Source organism: Sciurus carolinensis, chromosome 8 (genome assembly GCF_902686445.1).
Source record: "Sciurus carolinensis chromosome 8, mSciCar1.2, whole genome shotgun sequence".
Lineage (NCBI taxonomy): Eukaryota > Metazoa > Chordata > Mammalia > Rodentia > Sciuridae > Sciurus > Sciurus carolinensis.
Window position 1 is genome coordinate 121,879,672 of NC_062220.1, and position 14,910 is coordinate 121,894,581.

General features: G+C 42.2%; 1 protein-coding gene and 1 non-coding gene across 2 annotated transcripts in view; both read right to left on the reverse strand.

The window, feature by feature from the left end:
- The window catches only part of Pi4ka (phosphatidylinositol 4-kinase alpha), a 139,882-nt gene that overhangs the window by 75,188 nt on the left and 49,784 nt on the right, over positions 1–14,910 (reverse strand). Inside the window, exons 10-19 of the mRNA XM_047560234.1 lie at positions 13,752–13,848; positions 11,791–11,982; positions 11,074–11,174; positions 10,271–10,400; positions 9,216–9,348; positions 7,999–8,094; positions 7,451–7,634; positions 6,902–7,005; positions 4,574–4,742; positions 2,604–2,654 (exon numbers count right to left, since the gene is read on the reverse strand). Of these exons, the coding sequence (XP_047416190.1) occupies positions 2,604–2,654; positions 4,574–4,742; positions 6,902–7,005; positions 7,451–7,634; positions 7,999–8,094; positions 9,216–9,348; positions 10,271–10,400; positions 11,074–11,174; positions 11,791–11,982; positions 13,752–13,848 (1,257 nt within the window). The remainder of the gene's footprint in view (positions 1–2,603; positions 2,655–4,573; positions 4,743–6,901; positions 7,006–7,450; positions 7,635–7,998; positions 8,095–9,215; positions 9,349–10,270; positions 10,401–11,073; positions 11,175–11,790; positions 11,983–13,751; positions 13,849–14,910) is intronic.
- LOC124992000 (small nucleolar RNA SNORA66) lies at positions 8,700–8,829 on the reverse strand. Its single transcript, XR_007110012.1, has one exon. It is a non-coding gene; the product is annotated as a small nucleolar RNA SNORA66 (small nucleolar RNA).

Consider the following 14,910-nt stretch of genomic DNA (forward strand, 5'->3'; position numbering starts at 1 on the left):
CTATAAATGACTAGCAATCTGGGAGGTCAAGGCAGGAGGATCACAAGTTCCAGGTCAACCTCAGCAACTTAGTGAGACCTTCATTAATTTGGTAAGACACTGTTTCAAAAATAAAAAAAAGGACCTGGAATGTAGCTCAGTGGTAAAATGCCCTGAGTTCAATCCCCAGTACCAAAACAAAACAAGAACAATTAAAATAGAAAACCTAAACAGGACTTAAAATCAGCATATTACAGAGATACAGCCACATCAATGTTCATAGCTGCTCAGTTCACAATAGCCAGATTGTGGAACCAACCTAGATGTCCTTCAATTGATGAATGGATAAAGAAACTGTGGTATATATATACAATGGAATATTATTCAGCCATAAAGAATGATAAAATTATGGCATTTGCAGGCAAATGGATGAAATTGGAGAATATCATGCTAAGTGAGATAAGCCAATGTCAAAAAACCAAAGGACGAATGATATCGCTAATAAGTGGATGATGACACATAATGGGGGGTGGGAGGCGTTAGTGTTAGGGTTAGAATTAGGGTTAGGGAGGGGGGCAAGAATGGAGGAAGGAAGGACTGTATAGAGGGAAAAGAGGGGTGGGAGGGGTGGGGGGAAGGGAAAAAATAACAGAATGAATCAAACAACATTACCCTATGTAAATTTATGATTACACAAATGGTATGCCTTTATGCCATGTACAGAGAAACAACATGTATCCCATTTGTTTACAATAAAAAAAAAATTAAAGTAAAACCAATAAAAAAAAAAAAAGAAAACCTAAACAGGAATGTGGGCACAATTCTCATGTTCAAAGATTCTTGAACTCACAGATTGAAAGACACCCTGAGCATTCTCCCTATCTACCTAAACTTTACTCCTCTGTGGAGGAGGCCTGGCCTATCTCCCCTCTAACAGGCTGAGATGCCCATCAATTTTCCATCCATGTCAAACAGAAGGCCCACAATAATGCCACTTTAAAACACAACTGTGCCAGGCATAGTGGCACATGCCTATAATCCCAGTGACTTGGGAGGCTGAGGCAGGAGAACTGCAAGTTCGAGGACAGCTTCAGCAATTAAGCAAGTCCCTGCCTCAAAACAAAAATAAAAAGGACTGGGGATGTAGCTCAGTGTTAGAGTGATCCTGGGTTCAATACTCAGTACCAAAAAATAAATAAATAAGACACAACTGTGCACTAGTCAACATTGATTATATGATGGAAAAAATTATATTTAAAAAAATTAACCAATGGAGGTGCTGATGAAGAATACCATACTACCATATTATAGAGAGTCCTCAGCAAATCTGATATCCCCACAAGGCTGTAAGAGGTGATCAGGTTTCCAGGGAACTGTACAAAACCATGAGACAAGCAGTTAAAGTTCATAGTGCTACAGGCCCAACTCCTGTCCCCTCAAACACACTCAGGAAGATGAGTTATCCTAATGTAGACCCTGCTCCTCATCCTGAATCAGTCACTTGCTGAAAGAAGGGGCTGGAGAGAAAAGGAATATATAGACAGAAGGAAGGTGACTTGGAAGCAGGTTGTTTCACAAAATGCAATATATGACATTTTACTATTAAAGATTAATAAATGCTAAAACTGGATTGCCTACGAGTCCCCAGGTTTGGAATGATGAACACTCAAGACTGGTATAAGCACACAAATGCTTCACTAAGATGGGGAGAGGGGCTGGGGAGATTGCTCAGTTGGTAGAGTGCTTGCCTTGTAAGCACAAGGCCCTGGGTTCAATCCCCAGCACCCAAAAAAAAAAAAAAGAAAGAAAGATGGGGAGAGGCATCTCTGGGTCTATTACTCCACCTGCCTGCCTAACCTTCTCACTCCTAAGCTATCCCTTGCAGCTCTGCAGTCGCGTGAGCCCCTCTAGTACACAATGTTAACTAAGTGCTCTAGACCCCAACTACTTGGGGTAGAGTGAGATGGGAAAAAGCTGGAAGGCAGATATAAGGAAAGACTAGAAGGTTGGTTAAATGGAAGAAAGAGTATAAGGGATGAAAAATAGTAGATCATGGGGCCCCGTGCTCAGGCCTGGAGCTGGGAAACACTAAGAACAGGAAAAACCATTTCTACAAAGGTTATCTTGGAAAAAACCGACATAGACTGAAACAAGATTAAGATGGAAATGAGGTCTCTACCCTGGTACTAATGTGACAAATGTGCTAACAATGGCTTCCAGAAAAAACTTGGGGCTACAGCTCCATAGCCTAAGTACCAACAAGAGGACTCCAGACCTCATCTCATAGAAAGGGGCTGATGAAGGGATGGAAACAAAGCCTGGGCCAGCACTGGTCAGAGGCATCAATGCAGGTCATAATATAGGATAAGAACAGAATTAGACCAAGACCTTGGTGTCATGCAAGAGGGAAACTGAGGCAAGTTCCCAGGTAAGTTGGCAGAGGAAGTTTGGACAGGGCACTGAGAAAGAGTGATACCTATAGCTCTGTCAAGGAGAGCTAGTGGTGGCTGAACTAGCTACATGTACAGAATCACTGGGATCTCAATACAGCATTTTTCTAAGAAATATACTGTGCATGAGTACAGTACCTGGAATTTTAAACCATCAGATTAATGAATACTCACCACAGCTATTACAGGAATGAGTACTCCCAAGTTTCCCGCGCTGCTAGAAGCCTAGAAAGAATAGAATTGGTGTCACCAAAGAGTATGTACTTATTTAAAAAATGACACAGTGTCATATAAACCTTTAATTCCCTAATCTTAAAAGAAATGATCAGAGATATGTACACAAAGAGAAGTATAGAGATGCTCATCCAAGCCAGGCACAGTGTGCTTGCCTGTAATCCTTACTGCTTGGTTGTCATCAATTAGTGGCAAATAGCAATCCCTGATACTTGGGAGGCTGAGGCAGGAGGTTCACAAAGTTCAAGGCCAGCCTGAACAACTTATATGTAGTCTCAAAAATACAAAAAGAAGGATTGTAGATGTAGTTCAGAGGTAGAACACTCCTGGTTTCAATCCCCACCAACACCAAAAAAAAAAAAAAAACATGGGCTGGAAATGTGGTTCAGTGGTAGAGTGCTTGCCTACCATGCATGAAGCCCTGGGTTGAATCCTCACATAAAAGAAGGAAAAAGAGTCAGGATTTAAGAGCATGCTACAATTCAATCTCAGGTAATAAGAAATCAACAGGATGGTATATTTGCTAGCACTATCTACCACTTCTACTCCAGGTGGCCCTTATTACAGAAGTCCTGTCTCAGAGGGAAAACTTTAGCAGCTGCTCAATAAACAATTATTCACTACTTGGTCAGTAAGCAAGAACTACTTTTCAAAGACTAGAATTCAAGGCTTTGTATCCAGCTCAGTAGATAGCAAAGGGGATCCCTGCACTGGCTATCATGGCACAACCCACAGCAGTGAAGGAGGTACTAAATAAATACCAAGAGTCCTGAGAAATGAGGCAGATGGGAGCAGCCCTGGGTCCCAGATGTCCTTTGGGGGCACTGAGTCCAAATCCCAGGGGAAAGAAGGCCCCTGATACATTATAGTTTCTGCCTTCTCAATTGCTTAGCCTACATCCTGACGTCTGGGGCTCTGCTGGATGCAAGAGATGCTTTGTCTCCTGTGCACTGGAATGGTCTCACTTGTGCACTATCCTGGGAGACTTGAGAAATCAGTCACTAAATCACTGTCAGGGGGCTCAGCAGAGCAAGTTTGAAACAGGGCCAAGGTCTTACAATCTCTTTTGTACTAGCCACTCTCTCAGCCAGATTTTCAATGTAGGGCTTCTTCATGCCATTGTCAACTCAAATGTCACCTCCTCACAGAGGCATTTCTAACCTTTCCAGTCTAAAATGTCCCTTGTTAACGGAAACCATTCTAGGTTTGCAAAGCTCAAAATGTTTAAATTTAGCCCTTTACAGAAACACTGGGCTAACTTGTGCTAGAAAGAATCTGGCATATAGTAGGTGAACAGTAACTGGGCAAGGGGAACAGTAAACAACAAAGGACAATGAAAGTGGAAATACAGTAGAGGGCCTGGTGACCACAAAATGTCAATGGGGAGCTTATGGGGTAAAAGGCCTTCCCTGCTTTGACCAACCCCCAATCTGTCTACTTAGGAATTTAAGACATGCCATTTTGCTGTCCCAGAAGACCTGCTCAGGATGGCCTGAGATTAGGTCAAATCTGGCCCTTCTCATGCTGTCACTGGGCTCCAATGATTAGCCCTTAAAGTATTCCTAGGGGCAGCCACAGTCCTCTCCCTCACCCCTACTTCAGAATAGATAAGAGAAGGGAGAGGCATCTAGGAAGAAGGCCATGCTAGGCTGCATGCTGTCATGTGGGTTGGGGGAGTGGCTGTCATAAGCCAGATGTAATCTGATAAGAAAGTCATTTTCTCCCCAACCCCTGTCAGCTTCCTTGAGATTGAACCCCGCCCCCTTGTTTCTTACATTCTCCAGATATATTTAAATCACTTAACAAAGACAACACCATGTTTCAACCAAGACAATGCCTCAAGACTCAGTCCTAGTCAGCAGGACAGAGGCACTGGTAGGGAAGGCAAGTGGTAGCCACCTCCTTCCTACCTTCAGTGCAGGCCCCTTCTCACTCGCCCTCTCACTGGCACGCTTCCCCTCCAGCCCCAGTTGCACAAACAACTCCAGTAGGTTCATGAGTAGCTCATCCACAAGGTGCTCCTCCTGGATGTTGGCTGCGATGTTGGCCAGGGCATTAATCACTGCCAGGGAGCAGTGCCTGAGGGGAAAAGAGCAAAATAACAGCCATCACTAGGCCACTATATTCAGGGTATGGAGCTGCAGGGGTAAAGCAAGGTGACAATAGGTTAATCTTATCATGCTGTGAACCAAAGAACTCTCAAGAGGTGATGAACATGCCATCTTTGTGACAGACTAACAACCCCAAAAAGAAAGTGAACTGCTGCAGAAATGATTGCAGTCTTGAGGTGCACTGAGGGACTCTAAGGGACTAAGTTCCAAGAAACTGCACATTAGAAACCCAAAAAGGGCTCACAACACTTTCCTCTGAATATCCAGGGCCTATCGCACAGCTGAACATGGAGATACTCACCTCAGGCAATTCTTGCTTGAGCTCTGCTTTTTCCCCCTCAAATCACCAAGAGTCTTAATTCATCATTTACTACCCATAAAATATTTACTTGATGATCAGCATCTCTCCAGAGTTCCCCCTACTCCAGAGCTGATGTTAATACTAGCCATATCAAACACTCAGGAAGTGCTCAAGGGTCCTGGGATCACCTGCCTCAGGATAGTGGCCAGCGCCACATAAATACTGGATATTAGTCTGACATTGCCCCTTCAGCCATATGCTACAAATCAGTGAGGCTTGCAGGTTTCTGTGGCCCTGAAGGCAGTCAGACTCTGACAGTTCCGTGCTGCATACCCCTGAGTTTATCAATTGTCTTTGAGCCTCAGTTTCTTCCTGAGCAAAAGTAGAAGTAAAGGAATTAAACACCATGTGAAGCACACTGTCTAGTCTCCAGAAATTATAGAAAAAATAGTAGCCATGACAAAAGGTATTCCTTTCCTAGTTAGTTAGGTATATACCTGGTTGGTCAAGGGCAAATAAAGGTCAGCAAATGCTTCCACTGGTGAGGAAGAGGATAAATCATTTTTGATGGCAATGAAGTTGTTCTAAGCTGGGCATCGTAGCACATGCCTATAATCCCAGCTACTTAGGAGGCTAAGGCAGGAGGATCACAAGTTTGAAGCCTGCTTGGGCAACTTAGTAAGACCCTGTCTCAAAATAAAATAAAAGGGTTGAGGGTGTAGTTTAATGGTAAAGCATTCCAGGTTCAACATTCAATTCCCAGGACTGCAGATGCTGAATCTGCACCTTTGGAGGATCGACTGTGTTAACAAAGCCAAATGCTCACAACAATGGAGAGCTTTCACACACACAATATTATTTACCAATACAACTGGAGATAGGATTTATTTGGTAGGAGAGAAAAGAGAGGAACAAAACGGTTGGGCATCTTCTAAGGTCATGAAGTTACACTACTGACCACTAAACTGACTTGGAGAGAATCTCTGAGGTCTGGATTTAATGGTCAGGAAGAGAGGAGCACAGTGACTTGAGAGCAGGACATCAATAGGGATTCTCTTCTTCCCTCTGCCAACTCCTGTTCTTGTCTGACTTCCCTTCCTCCCATTCTCTCTCTTTTGCTGATGTGACAAACTCTTGTAAGACCCTCCAAACATGGAGAGACATGTCCCTTCCTCAAGGAATTCCCAGGCAAGGGCAAGGAAAAGAAAAGGAAGCATTTCAGTCTTCCAGGGAAAACTGGTTGGGTTTCAAACAAAATAAAATGTTCAAGGACATAAAATGCCTATTCCCTTACACCCTTCCAAATCCTACTTCTCTGAATCGAACCTAAGAAAAACATCAATGATGCTCCGATATATAGCTATTGGTAATTCAATGCAGCACTTAATGGCAGAAAACTACCCTAACATTCAAACTAGGGGTTGGTTAGGCAAATCTCAGCACAGGTATACAATGGGATGCTAGGCAGCTATTAAAAGGTAATATGCAGAGAAACATTTATGGCACAGCTGATGTATTGCTCAAAAAAAAAAAAAAGAAAAGAAAAAAGCAGGTTGCAAGGATGTGCAGTTTGGGCCTATGGGCCTATTTAGAAGAGGGAAGGAGGAAGGGATAGGACTATGGTGCACTGAGATATCCAGTGATCTATGTGGTAGCTAGCTGTATATTGGCTTTTCATTTCCCCACCTTGTGCACTTATTCGTAGCATGTAGTGCTTTTTTAAGAAAAAAAAAATTATTTAAAGGAAAAATCACCAAACCTCACATTTTCAAAGGGAGTTAAATGCTGTCAGGATCCAAAGCAACAGCAAGGTGCAAAAGCATTACCTGTAGCCATGGTCCTTGTAATCTTTGGTTGCTGAATACACAACTGAGCTGGCCTTTACACTGATCTGCTGGAAGAGATTCCACACTTCCTGATAAATGTATTGCTGGAAGAGAGCAAGAGGCACTGTCATCATGTCATGACTCCTTCATGAGGCCCTCCCCGAACATGGGAGAAGGTCCCTCTTGTCATTAGCTGGGGGAAGCTCTAGAATCTCAAGGACCATAAAATACCTTCATGAGCATCCATTTCTAAAACTTTAAGCAAACTTCAAATTTAAAGCTAAAAGGGAAATGTTTCAATTCAAATCCTATTTTATGACATTTACATTGACAAGAAATTAGTTTAAACCTCTTTTTCTCCAGCACTCATGGAACCACTATATTATTATACTCACTATTTGGTGTTGAAAAAGTTGTAAGTATTTAGCTCAGGTGCAAGGAAAATTTACTCTGTAATTTTACATTTCATATAGTCAAAGGAGGTTAATTAAGTTTGCACAGGATTAGTAGGTTTTATGGCTCTGGCCTCATTGTATGGGCCTTCCTTACATTTCCAGTGATAACCAAGCAGCCCAGCTGATCAATGATGAGTACGTCAAGGGGTGAGGGGGGCTGGCAGAATTTCTGCTGCAGAATTTGCAGAATTGGCTCCATGACCTTTGGGGTGTCCCGTAGGGCCACAGCAATATGTCCCAAGGCTCGGATGGTGTGGTCGGGAATCAAGTGAGCATCCCTACAGAAGAAAAGAACAGAAGCAGTTGATGAATAGTCCTCTGGTATGCAGTAATGAAACAAAATGCAGAGGCTATGATCCAGACCTTGATTTCACTACAGTCTCAGTAAAGCATTCATCTGAAAATGACCACCTGCTGCTCTTTACCAGCAGAAAGACAAAGCCCCAAGCAGTAGCTGGGAGGACAATGATATTTCTCTACTCACACAGTTGTTCAGGATGAACATTCTGATGTAGATTTCACCTTAAACCTGTGACAAACCCAATGCATGCCTACACTGTGACCAGAAAAGAGACACAGACATGTACAATGTTAGGTGCCAAGACCACAGAGATCAGCTGCCCCTGAGCGACAGGAACATACTTGTCACTCTCCTGAGAGATGTAGAGTCGGTTGGAGAGGCTGGCTAAGAAGGCCTCCACAATCACTGGGTCCACTGTCAAGCCAGCCTTCAGGCATCTGAGGATCAAGGAAATCCATGTGACGTTAGTCATCAAAATGATAAGATGGAGTTTTTCAGTTTTGTTTTGTTTTTTTCCTTTCTCAGGTTTACAATGTTTAAATAACTACTCTAAATTTTCTATCCCAGAAATCTGAATGAAAAAAAAATCATTATGTAGAACGAATTCAAAGAATTACTGCAAATTTTGTACACTTGATAAAATATCTCAGCTAGAAACAATAACTTCATTATTTTGCCCAAAACCATTTTCTTTAGAATACTGTACTCACCCTATTTGCACTTTTAAATTTCCTAAAAAAGTTTTAGTGACTTAACAAAGTTATAGTGACTCGTTCAAAAGATAGATGGTCCCAGGATAGATAAGAATATTGCAATGATACATCAAGAGTTTTGGATTAAAAAAAAAATTTTTTTTTTGGTGCTGGGAATTGAAATCAGGGCTAATGCCAAGTAAGCATGAACTCTACCACTGAGCTAGACACTATCAAGGTTTTAATGGTAAAGAGAAATGCTTATGCAACTGGGCAAAGCTTTGGGAAATTTAAAAATTCCCTAAAATACAAAATCTTCTTTTAAATATTTATTTATTTATTTATTTTTATACTGTACTAGGATAAAATGGGCAGCAGTAGTTTCTAAAGCTAATACATTCCTATCACCAAAGTTACTTTAGCAAACCTGGTTCCCTTAGCTTCTGCCACATTATGCAGAGGTAGTGATCAAGTTTGAAAGAACATAATATCTTAAAGGTGTGTCTTGTTCTCCATACTTATTTGGCTCCTAAGCGAGAGTGTCAGAGAACAACGTGAGTCTGACAGAGAAGAGCTGAGTTACTGTACTAATATGGCTTCTGAGAGGGAAAGACATTTTCATGGAAATCAGGAAGTATTTGGTTCTTGAGTTGGGAGAACAAGAGTTCACACAGCAAGTATCTGAGGATGGAACCCAATGCCTCACACATGCTAGGTAAGTGCTCTACCACTGAGCTACAACCCTAGCCCCGAGTGTAGTTTTAAAATAATCAGAAACTTTAAAACTTCCTTATTTTGTAGTTGGTCTCTATCTGAAACAGTTTTCCCTCTTCCCAGGTCCAACCTCCATCTTCAGAGCCTCCCACCTGCAGATGTTGTCAATGGCGATGTCACGGAGTTGCTCATACATGGAGGGCTGGCTCTTCTTGCCCGACATGACATTCAGGGTCGATTCAGAATGTTCATTGGTGACACTGATTTTTATATCATTGCCAGCAACTAAATTAAAAAATTTAAATCTGTTTGGTTCACTGTCCATCTTGTTCTTTGATATTCAAAAACCAAGTTTTTTATCTTGTAAAAGAAAGTACTCTGAAAACAACTGACCAAATATTTCAGAAACAAAGTCTGAGACCGACAGGAAGGATGAAAATAACAAGCTTAAATCAAAAGGAATAATATTTAGGTTGCAAAATGATTAAGCAGGAAACCAGCAACTGCTTATAAATCATTCAGAAGTATTGATAAACACCCTCATAAATGCAGTTCTGATGGTCAGTAAAGCACAGTTCCGTCCTTGGGAGTGATCTAAGCAATATGCACAAAGGTAAAGATAGAGACAAGTGTGACAGTGGGGGCCTGAGAGACCCACTTCCCATTAAGAGGAAAGGGGGAGATCTTTCAACTAATCAGAGTTTGGGTATTGTCATCTGAAGGGAGAAGATATCGATGTCCACCTTTACAGGTAGGATGAGGAGTACACATTAGCATCTCTTGCACAGCAGCTGCTTAATTAATGTTAATTATGTTACATTGCCAGATCTGCTCTGAGCCAGTGTTCTTGCACAGGGCAGTGGGGATTAGATGTGGCTATGCAAAAGCTCCCTGGCCCAACACTGGGGCATGCAGGATTCACCGTAGGCTATCTCAGTGAGAGAAGATGCCAAAAAGAAAATGGAACTAGAAGGGGCCTTTGGTGGTGACAGAACAAGGAGGCAGGGAGAGGAAAGGTCTGAAACCAGGGATGGTGTGGGACATGTAGGAAAAGACAGAAGGAAAGGCATGGAGGAGGAACAGGCTCAACTGGAGTCACAGAATTCATGTAGGGATCACACATATTCGGCCCCCTTTTTTTTAGGGCTTCAAGGGCAGATAGGGACTAGATGCTAGAGACAAGTCATCAGCTATAATTGTCTATTACCTGTGTGGTACTGACTGTGGTACTTATACAGCTTCACCAGCACTGGGGATGGAATGACCAGGAAGTCGCGCAAGGATGGTGTCACTGAGTGTACCACCACTGGGAACCTTTCACACAGGCGGCCCAAACCCTGCAACACATCAATCTGTCACATAACCTGAAAGAAACCATGTGAGAAGGCCCCAAGCAGTGAGATGCTCAAACCTTCCAATGCCCAAGTTTGACAAAAACTTCCAAGGTCAAAGCTCCCAGAGGCCACCAGCCCATAAGGCAAAGACAAGGAAGTAGGATGGTATTTACTCTTTCCCACCCAAAGTAAATATATATTGTTAATGTGTACTCATTTCTTTTGGAAACAAATTAAGGGAGAAAGGATACAAAATATGCTTTTTAAACAATGGCAGGTATGGAGTTGGTGGGAACTGCATCAAGTAAAGAGTCTCAGCAGAGCCAGACTAAGTACTGTGGGTGAATATGCCTCCTTCTTGTGAAGCCCTATGGCACGTGTACACAGCTCTTCATCTGCTGGCCTTGGGCATCGCCCAGCAGATAGAGTAGCTTCACAATAAAGGAAGGCCCTCTTCAAGGCAAGCTGCTACTGGATGCTACTTGCAAAAGTCCCTGGCATCCTGTGGGGGGAAGCCCACACTCAGTAATGAACTGTGTCCACAACAGGCTCTAGTAAAAGTTCTTAAGACAAAAGCTCAGACTACACAGTCTGTCTATGCTGCTGGGCAACCAACAGGTAAGAAGGATGCCCTGTGGACAGGAATTGAGTATCTCATACATTAAATGAGACTGACCTGCAGGCAGCAGATAAGCAAGGGTAAATGAGCAATGATGACTTTGCTGGATGTCTTAGACTGCAGCTTCTCAGACAGCTTGATGCAAAGATTTTCTGCACCTTAACTCAAAACCAGAGGAGGGGACAAATAATCATCAAAGTCCAAGATTTACAAAATAGTCTCTCACTGTTAATCATAAATTTTAATTAAGCCCCAGAGACACACTTGTTGCAAGGTGAGTAGGAGGCCACACCAGAATGAGTTTGGAGGTAGGTATCCTGTACTATGCGTGACTTCATCTTCTCTGCTTGTCCTAAGCCCCCTCATCCTACAGTGTTCCATTCTGCAAGAACACTTCCCATTTCCACATCTACCCTGAACAAACTCCACATCCTCCAGATCTGAGCACCTACCTCTTCATAGAAAAGCCTAAAGAACTGGCAAAAAACTGCCAAAAGAACACACAGGTCCTGTAGACTTGGGCTTTCCCTTCCTTTCAGATCTTGTGTCTTACACTGTTAGGATAGAACTGCAGATATTCAGCCCATAGCAGAAGCTGATGCCCAGCTCTGTACATGCCCAGAAGGTGGCCACTCCTAATGTGATTGCCTATGCTAGTAACAGAGCAAAAAATTCTAGAAGTCATTTTGGGAAGCTCTTGTGAGGAAGAACCTAGAGTTCACAGGGCAAGGAAAGCAGTCAGTCTGTGGTCCCAAACAGGCAGCTCAGGCTCACCCTGTTCATCTTTCACAGCCCACACCATAAGGTCCACGCAGGCAGCATTTGCCTGGCAGCGCAGTTTGAGGGGGCTCAGTTCATTGTGGATCCGATCTGCATCATGTAGAATCTTCTGGAGCTCCCCTTGGCTTGTGTTGAACTGCTCCAGCACAAAGTCATGGATCTCCTTCACAAAGGAAGTGGGGAGGTCTGTGGGAAAGTGGGAAGTGTCACAGCTGGAAACAAAACTGAATCAGAACATAAGCAGTGGCTGTCAATGGTTATGGTCTTTTCCTCTCTAACAAAAAGAAGGGTAACATTTGATGTTGGCTATTGTGGTTTCAAGAACACCCAGGAAAAGATGCACAATAGTGCTTCATATGCAAACCACCTGGCAGCCATATGAAATTATAATTTCCAGGGCAGTTCAAGCCATGCTTTTTCAATTCTTACTTTGTTTTTGTTATTATTGTTGTTGTGGTTGGTTAGTTGTTTTTCAGTGGTGCTGGGATTGAACCCAGAACTCACACATACTATGCAAGCACTCTACCAATAAGCTACATCCCCAATCCACCAAGCTTTGTTTTTGTTTTTGTTTTTGTTTTTTGGGTGCTGGGGATCGAACCCAGGGCCTTGTGCTTGCAAGGCAAGCACTCTACCGACTGAGCTATCTCCCCAGCCCCCAAGCTTTGTTTTAAGCAATCAATATACGAAAACATAAAACACATAAAAGGGATGTGTAATTACAGGAACTGATTCAACTGACAATAGGAAGTACTTTATAATAGTTAAAAAAAAAAAAAAAAAAAAAGGTTATCGTTACTAGATAAGGGAAAAAAAAAAAAATGTTTGGAGGTTGAGGAAAATTCCCTAGATCTTTGGACTCCCCAGAGTTTGTAGACTCTTCAAATTCTTATCCATGGGGCCAGGAAAATTCAAGGCAACTACTGTGACAGGCATAAGTCAGACCAGTTGAGGAAGCCAGCAACACATAGCCTGGGTGAAAGGGAGAACTTGAGGGCTCCTGAAGGTGAAGCCAGGTTTAGTCATCCTTGATTCTCTCCCACATAAACCCAACCCTTGCTGTGGTTCTGACAGACTACATTTCCCATAGCCCTCAGAATCAGATAAGGAATGGTTAAATTAAGGCATATCTGTATTAAAGACTATCACGTGATCATAAAAACCTGTTTATGAAGAACATTTAATGGTGTGAGGGAAAAATGTAGGAAAAAATGAATTTAAAATGTGCAAAAGAGCCGGCACATGATTACAAGCTACTCAGGAGGTTGAGGCAGAAGGATTGCAAATTCAAAGTCAGTCTTGGCAACTTAGAGACTGTGTAAAAAGTAAAAAAGGGCTGTGATGTAGTTCAGTGAAATATTTTGTATGTGCATGCAAAACTAGTTAAGATATTTTATCTGAGTTAAGTGATTGTAAGTCCCTCATTTCCTTTTTTTAAAATTTTTTAAAAATGTCTAAATCAGATGTGTAAAATCATGAGTGAAACAGACAATATATATATATATACATATATATATATACACATATATATATATATACACACACACACACATATATATAATATGTACGTGTTGAAAAATGCCTTAGGAAATAAAACCACCAAAGAAGCCATCATTCCTAGTAATAGGGTCCTTAGGTCATGGTCAGATTTATTTTTCTTATTTGCTTCTTCCCTAAAATTTCAGTCATGTAACCATGTGGCTCATATGTGTGATATTTTCTTTATTTTGTTTTTTTTTTTTTTTTTTAAGACAGGATCTTGCTATGTTATCCACACTGGTTTCAAACTTGCAGGTTCAAGTAGTCCCAAGCAGCTGGGACTACAGTTGTGGGCCAGTGTGCCCAGTTTTTGTGTTTGTTTTTTAAGTGCCCCAGCAGAAAGCAAGCACCAGTCTGTAATGGCAGTTGAGGAGCTCATCCTCCTGCATGCACACACATGTGCCAATGGTCCTCACCTTTCATGTAGTATAGAGTATCACGCAGCATCTTAAACATGGTCAGATAGAGGGGGTCACTGAAGGTTGCGTAGTAGAGATCAGCACTGGGGTTGGCCTGCAGAGGAAAAGGGCAAGTGATCACAGAGCAGAAATTCTCCTCTGATGCCCCTTGCCTTGTATGCAGAGTCCCTGCAGACTATTATATTCATTACTTAGCAATCAAAATGGAACAACTACTTATCATGACTCATTACTCAGAAACTTTAATTACTCTCTCCACCCTTTTTTTTTTTTTTTTTTAATTTTTATTATTTCTCTCCACCCTCTTAACCATGAGGCCAAAGAATGAGGAGACTCATGCAGTGCAGAGATGCCTACAGGGAGCAACCATTTATACCCTTAACAAAAGAACTGCCCTTCTTATCGATGACAGCTCACAATCAATGGCCCGAATAGGGACATGGGAAGAGGAAGCGGGAAAAGATAGAGGGCTACCAAACCAAGGAATCCAATTCTGCCCATCACTCTATAGGCAGACACTACAGCTAGGGCAACTTCAGATTCAACTCACATTTTATAATTAAATTCATTTTGAATTATTCTTTAGCAATCTCATCAGAAAGGCAGCGGTGGGGAAAAATTTCACACAAGCCCTAATGAATTAAGTTAACATCTCCTTAACATCTGTACTATAACAATTTAAAGGGGCCAGAGGAGAGTGGATGGGGAGGGGTACACTGTGCAAGGCTGGAGGACAGGAGAATCCCTTAGAGGGGACAAAAGTCACATGGAGAACACAAGAATGATGAAGAGGGTATAAGAAGCATGCCAGCTTTCAGGTGTGCCCTGATATTAATTAATAATTAACCAAGTGCTACTGATGGGCTCTACAATAATGGCTTTATGGACATTACCTCACAAAGTCTTCACAACACCCTTGCAGGACATGGATGAAGAAACAAGACTGGGAGAGTTGAGATCACCCAGGGATCTGACTCCAGAGATTTAGATAATGCAAGTGTGAAGTCTGAGGCTTTGGAGTCCTACCACCCAATATCCGCAGCCCAGCTCTAGCACTCATTAGTTATGTACCCTGAATTCCTTAAGTCTGTTAAGCCTCAGTTTCCTTTTTGTACACTACAGATTGTTGGGAGACTCAAGGAGTCAGTGAGTAAAA